The 8,685-nt window shown below is 41.7% G+C and overlaps 2 protein-coding genes across 5 annotated transcripts; both read left to right on the top strand.

Annotated features, from left to right (window-relative positions):
• Positions 1–3,131: 3,131 nt before the first annotated feature.
• LOC147909626 (uncharacterized) lies at positions 3,132–7,343 on the top strand. 3 transcript variants are annotated; one of them, XR_015545130.1, is made up of 3 exons: positions 3,132–5,305; positions 5,425–6,399; positions 6,490–7,343. XR_015545130.1 is itself a non-coding variant. In XM_087406360.1 (3 exons), the coding sequence occupies exons 2-3, from the start codon at positions 5,085–5,087 to the stop codon at positions 6,203–6,205; spliced, it is 1,002 nt and encodes a 333-aa protein (XP_087262486.1). In that variant the 5' UTR covers positions 3,132–4,429; positions 4,499–5,084; the 3' UTR covers positions 6,206–7,343. The 3 variants fall into 3 exon arrangements, 2 of the variants coding, with proteins under 2 accessions (XP_087262486.1, XP_087262485.1); XM_087406360.1 differs by having other exon boundaries at positions 3,132–4,429; positions 4,499–5,305; positions 5,425–7,343; XM_087406359.1 differs by having other exon boundaries at positions 5,425–7,343.
• LOC147909625 (uncharacterized) lies at positions 6,948–7,822 on the top strand. Of its 2 annotated transcripts, XM_087406362.1 has the most exons (3): positions 6,948–7,080; positions 7,157–7,343; positions 7,420–7,822. In XM_087406362.1, coding segments are annotated over exons 1-3 (258 nt in total). In that variant the 5' UTR covers positions 6,948–7,011; the 3' UTR covers positions 7,422–7,822. The 2 variants fall into 2 exon arrangements, with proteins under 2 accessions (XP_087262488.1, XP_087262487.1); XM_087406361.1 differs by having other exon boundaries at positions 7,157–7,822.
• The last annotated feature ends 863 nt before the right edge of the window (positions 7,823–8,685 follow it).

Below are 8,685 nucleotides of genomic sequence, written 5' to 3'. Positions count from 1 at the left end.
AAAGGCATACTCTTTTTGCGGGGGCGGGGGGAAAACCTCGAAAAAATTGGGAAAGCTTCCCCGGGAAAAAGTGAAGGGGGGACGGAGGGGGTTGAAAATTTTTCGTCGCTGCGGCCGAACACTAACAATAAGGGGCCTTGCCGGCCGCATTTTGCGGGCCACCCCCCGGAAGGGTAAAAAGGGATTTTGGGTAAAAGGGAAAATGTTTTGGGGGGGGTGCGCGGGCAGTTTTTGGGGAAAAACTAAGAAAGAAAATAAAAACCGCCTTTTCCCCGAGTTTCATTTTTCGGGGGTTTTGGGGGTTTTGAGACCCCGGGGGGGGCCAGGGTTCCAAACATTAAATTAAAAGGGACCCATATAAATAAGTGGACGCCCGGGGCCAAAAAAAATTCCGGGTTTCCGGAACGACCCCGGGGGGGGCCCCCAGGGAAAAAGGCCGCCCCTTTTAATTGGCTGGGGACCCTCGGGGGATTTTCCTCCGGCAAACCCCGCACTGGTTGGGGGGCCATGGAAAACCCGCGTTGGGGGGGGGGGCCGGGTTCCCCAAAGGAAAAAAAGGGAAAAAAAAGGGCGCAAAGGGGCCCCCCCCGGCGAAAAGGGCGGGCTTACCCCTTTTTCCGGGGTGTTTTGGGGCCCGATCCGGGCGGAGAAAAAAAAAAAAAACCCTGGCCCCGCGGGAAAAAGGGGAAAAAAAACGCCCGATCCGCCGAAGAACCAACCCCGGGCCCCCTGGCGTTAAAGGGTTAACTTAATTTTGGACTTGGGGGGGACGTTTCGGAATACCAAAATGGACGGGAATAAAAAAAAAAAAAAGGCAAAAAAGAAAAAAAGGGTAGGACCCTCAAGTCAATTGGGATCAGCGCCGGAGAACGGACCCACTTTAGAAAATTTCACAACGACCGAACCCCCCACAAACAAACGGGCGGGAATGGGACAGGGGCCGGACCAGGGTAGGGAGCGAAGCAAAAACGGTTATATTTAAGGGTTTGGGTAATTTTTTACCCAAAAACTCAAGGGCCCAGTTTGGGGTTAATTTTAAAGGAGAGAAAAGGGAAAAAGGGGGGAAAAGAACGGGGGGTTTTAAAAAACCGAAAAAGGTTTTCTGTAATTTTTTCCACCGAGGGCGGGAAACAAAAGCCCCTTTTTTTTTTTTTGGGGGGCTTTGCCCAAAAGTCCCCCAAAAAACACCGTTTCCGCGCCAATTTTACCCCCCCCAAAAACCCTAATTTTTTTTTAGGGGATTACACCTTTTAAAGATTTTTAAACTTATCAAACATACCGGAACAAAAACGAACCCCAATTTTTTCACCAAAAAAAAGGGAAATTAAAAATTCCCGGGGTTGTACAAAATAAAAATAAATTTTTAAACGCGCGTTTTTAAAAAAACGTCCGCCCGCGACCATTTTAAAACCGGGGATTTTATGGGTGATGAAAAACAATAAACTGATTGATGATGATGGGGGGGTGAAAAATCCCCCTTACCCCGAAAAATCCCAAAAAATAAAATTTGGAATTTGGGGTACAGAAAACTTTGAAAGCCCAAAAATTTTTGGTCGCTGCGGGGGTTCCTAAAGCGTACTGCAGCCGCAAAGGGGGGACGAATCACTTCGTAAAAAAATGAATGAAAATTTTTCCCCGGGAGATGAAAAAGTAAAACCGGGTTTTTCCCCCTGCAACGGCAAAAGCTTTTCCCACATCAGGGGAATTTTGCCGACGTGGCGCCGGGAAAAAGATTGGAGGGGGCCACGAAAATTTTATTTACCCCCCGATCATCGCACGGGGATTACGACCCCAACGAAAGCTCGCGAAAAAAAGGCGAGGGGTCGTTTTGAGGAGAAGGATCATTTTTTGTTTTCCCCCTACCGGGGGAAAAATTTTTAATTTAGCGTAAAAAAGGGGTGCTGAAGGGGGGGCGTACCCCGAAGATCCCCTACCCTTTTTAAAAAGGCTGGGGACGAAAAGCTAAAAAAGCTGTCACCCAAAACTGCACAGGAAAAAAAAATAAAAGCGACAAAATTTTCATTTAAAGTTTTGGGGGTTCGCGGTGCGAAAAATTTTTGGTGATTATTCTTAAACTTTTTAAAACCCCCCCATTTTTGTGATCGCATCGTCAAGATTGAAATCACACGAAAACCCCCTTCCCAAAAACCACTTTGGGTACAGCGACGAAAAAAATACCCAAAAGCAACGGGTGTAACACTGCCCCCCCCCCCCAAAGCTTTCTATATGTCGAGGGAAAAAGACGAAGAAAAAAAATTTTCCCCCCCGGGGGCTCCCCTTTTTTATTTGGGAAAAATTTTGTCGCGTTCCTATTCGTTTTTAAATTTGTATGAAAAACAATGGGGTGGAATTTTCGTAAAAAAAATGTGGGGGGTAAAAAGCAAGTAAAAAATATGTTTTAAAGTGTCCCGAAGCGTTTTTTTTACGGAAGGGGCCCGGGGGAACGCAGACTATCAGCCGGGGATTTAAAATTTTGGGGGACCGCTTCCCCCTTTTAATGCTGGGGGTTTTGGGAAATTACAAAAACGTGGTGATCAAAAAACCCCGTCAAGATTGAAAATTTTAAAAAAGCGCGCAACGAAACAATTTTTTACGGGGGGTCCGATTTTAACCAAAAACTCGAATTATTCAAAGTACAGTGGCGAATGCCCCCCGTGTTATTGAGCGAGGGGAAAAAAACGGTTAAAGGGGGCGCGCTTTGGGGGGCGGCGATATCTGACATGGCTTTTCGTTGTGGGATCTTTACGAAAAATTTCCCCCCCTTCAGAGCACAACCAAGCATTCGGGGGCCATCAAAAAGGCTACTTTTGCCCCGAAGCCCCGCTACTTTTTTTCCCCCATGCAAAAAAGGGCGAAAAAAAAAAATCCCCGGGGGTAAAACGAAAATTGCGACCGGGGAAATTAACCCCCAAGCCCCCAAATTTTCCCCAATTCGGAATGTTTTTTCCTCGAACTTTTTGGGTTTGACAAAAAAGATTGCGTTTGTACACGTACGCGCGTTTCCCCCAAGGGCTTTTTAGGGGATGAGTATCTCGACCGAGTTTTTACCTTTAAAAAATTTTTAAAAATGGTCCCCATTCGTGATCATCGATTGCTCTCGACAGAACGAATCAAACGACAGAACGAGTCAAGAGTGGCACCGTGGACGTGCGATTAGACTTTGAATGTAAAGAGGATGTACCCGCAAATACAACAGCCTATTGTCTCATCATACACGATCGCGTGGTTCAGTATAATCCATTGAACAATTGTGCGCAAAATCACCTAAGATGCACCTCTGACACGATATAAGATCTACGATACGTCGCAATCGACCGCAATCGACCGCAGTCTTCTCGACAACATGCTCGTGCCAACGTTCGTGGATCTGCAAGGATTCATCGTTAACAAGAAATTTATCGTGAAGGAAGTAGCGGTGTTGAAACAGGGGACCGTTCTCACGCATTACATTTTTACGAGCCCCATGCCATGGAAATTTTTGACAAGATCGGACAGGTCTTGCGCCTCCTGGTTGATTGCTTATCACCATGGATTGCAATGGGAGGACGGGACGATCCCATACAACGAGGCGAAACGTCTAATTACGATGGCTGTATTTGAAGATGATGCTGTCGTGTATGTCAAGGGACGCGAGAAACGAACGTGGTTGCAGAACTTGCTTCTGGACGATGAGCGAGAACGCATGTACATCGAGGCCTTGGACGCGGTTTACGAAGACATGGAATCTTTATCTAATCTAGATGTTACTAATATTGTATGATGTGGACAACATGTTAAGAATTGCGCGTTACAAAATGTATTGAAAATATATAACTGGTGGTTGCAAAAGAATTTTTTAAATAAAAATACGTTAACGTATTTATTATGTATTTCTTTTCCCTTCCTTTGTAATGTATAAACGTATGTATAAACGTATGTACGTAGTACGTATGTATGTACATATGTATGTATATATGTATGTATGTATGTATGTATAAACATATGTATAAACGTATGTACGTATGTACGTATGTACGTATGTATAAACGTATGTATAAATGTATGTATAAATTCGTGACAAAGAAAAAATATATAAAAAGATAAAACTTGATAAAACGTGTCGCGACGTGTCCGATCAGACAGTACATCTGACAGTACATATATGCAATGTATATAGGCAGTATATATTAGACTTTTTTTTTTCATTCAATCGTAAGCTTCAGTTACGAGCGTAACGTAGAAAGACTCGATAAAACATGTTGCAACAGGTTCGCAATTCTTAGAAAAAGAGGGGAGAGTTATCCCCTCTTCGATTCTAGAAGTTTTATATATATCGCAATTTACGCGGTGCAATTAGTCTTGCGATACTCGCTTGTACGAACGGTTGAAAAATGTACTACGCTGAAAACAGCAACTCATCGTACGAAACGAAGAAGAACTGCAGTAACATGTAAGTTTTAACATTCTATATGCAAAAGAAACGTTTTTTTTAACATTATGTATATATATATATACACAGCATGGAACATCGTAAGATGCGTTTATTGGGTAGACGTTACGATCTGACGATTACGGGCTATAAATTTTTGGAAATTGGAATCAACGTTGGTCCACCGAGTTACGTGGAGATCGCCCTGGGAGATCATCGCGGACATGAACTGCTGCTGTCTCTCGAAACGTGGAAAGGTTTCTACGAGTAGTGATGGAATGTTTACAAGATGCTGCGAAATGAATATAAGGACAATTTTATAAGTGTTGGACCGTTAACCGTCAGCATTTGCATGCTGAACGATGCTACGCTCGTACGTCTCAATTCTTCGTCCGTACGCATGATGATGACTCGAAACGACGCTACGACGTATGTTTGAGTTTGACGAATGTATCGATGTAACGTTCGAACGATTAACCCGACTCGTCGATACGGTTGATGTCAAGTATACGCGATTCTCCAACATCGCGTCCAAAAACGCTATACGCGATAGTGATATTTTTAACAAACATCAGCTCGTCGATTGCAAGCTATTGGCTTTAGTTTTTAATACGTAAAAAAAGAAATGATGTAATAATATGTGAATAAAAAATTTTTTTTGTTCATATCATTATACATGTATATATATGTACTTTCTTTACTTCTCATCCATCTATCCATCCATCCATCCATTCATCCTATATCTCGACGCGCTATAGAGATAACTTTTCGTGACGGCACTTATGATCTAAAATGTTTTATATACAACTGCCTCCCACCCCCTATAGATCCTAGGCAGGCTCACTTCTCAACGTCAGTCTTTGTTCTGCTTTGTCCGCGCGCAAGACGTGTTAAGACGTGAGTGATATTTTTTTTTCCCCCAATGTGTAACAATATTTTACTATTTTAGTGTTAATGATAGAATATTGTTGCACATTTTCTGTGATTAAGTGAAATGATAATTTTTTATTGTGCAGTTATAACATGCAAAAACAACAACAAAAAGTTGAGGAAACTGCCTCCTCCTCCTCCTCCTCCTCCTCCTCTTTCTTAGAGGATATTGAGAATAATATCACAGTTGATCTCACTAAATTAAATATAGATCAATTAGGAGTGTTCAATCGCCTCATTGCCAAGGTGGATGATCACAGGCATGTGTACATCAATAGAGTTGCGTTCAAACACGTCATCGACAATCTCGATAAGGCTGTGAAGGAAGAGGAAATGAAAGAGAAAGTAGAAGAAGAAACTAAAGAGGAAGTGGAAGAAGAAACTAAAGAGGAGAGCGTTTCCTCCTCCTCCTCCTCCTCCTCTTTCTCAGAGGAGAGTCAGAGTGATATCATAGATCTCACTCAACTACACGTACATCAATTAGAACTGTTCCATCGGATCATTGAAATTGCCGATGAGGTGGACGATCTCAGGCATGTGCGCGTTAATAAAATTGCGCTCAAATACCTCTTCGACAATCTCGATGAGGATGTGGAAGAAGAAGAGGAAGTGGAAGAAGAGGAAGTGGAAGAGGAAGAAGGAGAAACTGAAGAAGAGAGCGTCTCCTCCTATTTCTTAGAGGAGATTCATGATAATATTATAATTGATCTCACTCGAATACGCGTAGATGAATTAGGACTGTTCTATCACTTTATCGAGGCTGCTGATGAGGCGGACGATCTCAAGCGAGTAAGCATTAATAGAATTGTGTTCAATTGTCTCATCTACAATTTCGATGAGGGTTTGGACGAAGAGGAAGAGGAATAAGAATTCAGTGGAAGATGAGGAGGAGGAGGAAGAGGAGGAGGAATAAGAGGAGGAAGAAGAGGAGGAGGAAAAGGCGGTGGAGGAAGAAGAGAAGGATAAGAAGACGGTGGAGGAAGAAAAAGAGGAAGAGGAAGAGGACTAAGAATTCAGCGGAGGATGAGGAGGAGGACGGAGAGGGATAGGGTGTGGAGAAGGTAAGAATTTTTTTTATTATATAGGTTTTTTTTCTTCCTTTTTTTTCTTTAATATTTCTTGTTCGCGTTATAATATTGCTACGCATTTAGGGATGGACTCCGCAGTGACTGCCTGAAACGCATTTTTTTGGGATAGACGCGGGGTCTGCGGAGGCTGCGGTCCCAATAGTACATGACACCACAACAGCACTTTAGGATGGACGCGGGGTCTGCGGCGGCGGCGGTCCCAATAGTACATGACCACACCACACCACACCGAAGATCGATTTTCAGTGTCAGTCTTTTGCTGAATTTGCATGCGAGTGAAAGTTTTAACGTGATAATATATAACGTGAGTGATTTTTTTTCCCCAAAGTGTAAAAGTATTCTACTATTTACACTAAATAGTAGAATATGTTTATTATTTATTAAGTGATAATATTGTGAATTTTTTAAAAAAAATTTTTTGTCGATTTTTTTAAGATTATTTTTCAACGATGAGCAACTTGCAAGATCTAATTCGAATTAGATACGAGTATCCCATGGAAGGAGTAAGTTGTTTTTTATCAAACATTTTAGTGATTTTTGCGCTTCATTTTAGTGATTTTGCATCTTTTTACTTTTCAATACCTTATGGTCGACAACGAGCCGCAAGTCCGGCTACAATTACGGGACGAGGTGGGGGTGCAAATTATCCCCTCAGTAAGTATAACAAATAGATTTATTTTCTATTTTTTTCTTTTTTCTTTTTAAATTCATTTTGTTCATTTTTTTTCAGCCTGTATCTTCATCTTTTATTCAAATCAGAGGCTTCATTAACATAGCCACTTGGCGAATAAAAAGAAACGAAAGAGAATGCGACCGAGAGAATCAAATAGACATGTGGGAAGAAAGGGATTTCTTCCTAGCAGAATTATTTGGTCTCCGACCGTACGAGCCTGATCCGGAGTCGGAAGACTGGAATTGTAAGTATCATAAATTTATATATGTTAATTTCTCTTCTTATATGTTACATGCTAATGTAACGCTTTTGTTTTACAGAAAAACGACGGCTATCATTTTTTTTTTAATTTGGGGACGCGGCGGTGGTGGTGGCACTGGTGCCTGCGACGGGGGTGGCGGCGGTGGCGGCAGCGTCTGCGATGATGGGTGGCGGCGGTCCCAATAATACGTGACACCGCACATGGCGACACATCAGTAAACATCGATAGCACCGGGACGTAAACATCGATAGCGCTGGGACTTCCAGCGCCTCCCCTCCCTTCCCCGCGTCTACCAGTACTTCCCGCGCCTACTCTCCCGCGCCTATGAGTATCCTCGCGCCCCGCGCTCCCCTCAAAGGACCTGAGTTAGAACCCGCCTATTATTCCTACTTCGAGCGTATGCAAAAATGTATCAATCTTAAAGGCGAAAACTTCGAAAAACAATAAAGCTATTTACTGAATTTTACATGTTTTTTTTTCATATCGTTTGCAGAAACTTTTCCAGCAGCCTATGTATAGAAATATATATCAAGATCGTTGTTTAGAAAAGGAATCGTGCATCCTTGTCGCATCAGCGATGATGCCAAATCAAAATCGATAGAAATCACATTCTTGAACGAATTATCGAAACGGAAGTATGACAGAGTGAGACTGAGAAAAAACAAAAAAGGATAGAAGTTCCGATTGTAATCGGTGAGGCTCCGCATGCCGAGTTGGGCTCGTCGAGCGAAACAGCGAGTCTATCCTTCAGAGTCTGTCTCTCTCTTTATAGTCGCTTGTTTCTAGCGACCGAAAATGCTTTCTGAGCAATTTCGACCGTTCAACGTGTATAACTAAGAGGAAAAGGAACATTATAGATAACGTATATGTTTTAATAATTATATTAATCCTATATTCCTCCAATTTACGTATAATAGAAATAATTTCAAAATTCGATAATTTACGAGATATTGACATTTCCATGATTTTTCATGAACGTTTATAGAAGTGATTTGCAAAACCTCGGCGTGGTCTCGCGCGTAGGGTGCGAGATCTGAAAGATCTGTTAAAGATCCCACGATCGATTCTTTTTTTCTTTTTTCGTAATTTTTTTTTTAAATAAATAAGTGACATTATTAATAAACACATATTACAGGCTAAATATATTTTTATTTAATTATTGAAATTATATGCGTTAATTATATTTCTAAAAGTTTTAAACCGACAATTTTAGCAAAAAATAATTCGACGTAGTATGCGTTGAATAGATAGAAAACCACTATTTTTATATGTAAATGAGATCTTTTACCTTTAGAAAAAAATCCGAAAAGAAATCATGTTTTTG

This window comes from Acromyrmex echinatior, chromosome 5 (assembly GCF_024713525.1).
Source record: "Acromyrmex echinatior isolate Ae372 chromosome 5, ASM2471352v2, whole genome shotgun sequence".
Classification (NCBI taxonomy): Eukaryota; Metazoa; Arthropoda; class Insecta; order Hymenoptera; family Formicidae; genus Acromyrmex; species Acromyrmex echinatior.
Note: the sequence above shows the minus strand (reverse complement) of the source record. Positions and strands in the feature narration are given on the sequence as shown.

Bases quoted from the DNA above. Each gene is read 5' to 3' on its own strand.
- LOC147909626 (XM_087406360.1), top strand. From the start codon at position 5,085: ATGTATATATATGTACTTTCTTTACTTCTCATCCATCTATCCATCCAT. The intron at 5,306-5,424 runs GTGAGTGATATT...TTTATTGTGCAG, and splicing joins CGCGCAAGACGTGTTAAGAC to TTATAACATGCAAAAACAAC.
- LOC147909625 (XM_087406361.1), top strand. From the start codon at position 7,012: ATGGTCGACAACGAGCCGCAAGTCCGGCTACAATTACGGGACGAGGTG. The intron at 7,081-7,156 runs GTAAGTATAACA...ATTTTTTTTCAG, and splicing joins GGGTGCAAATTATCCCCTCA to CCTGTATCTTCATCTTTTAT.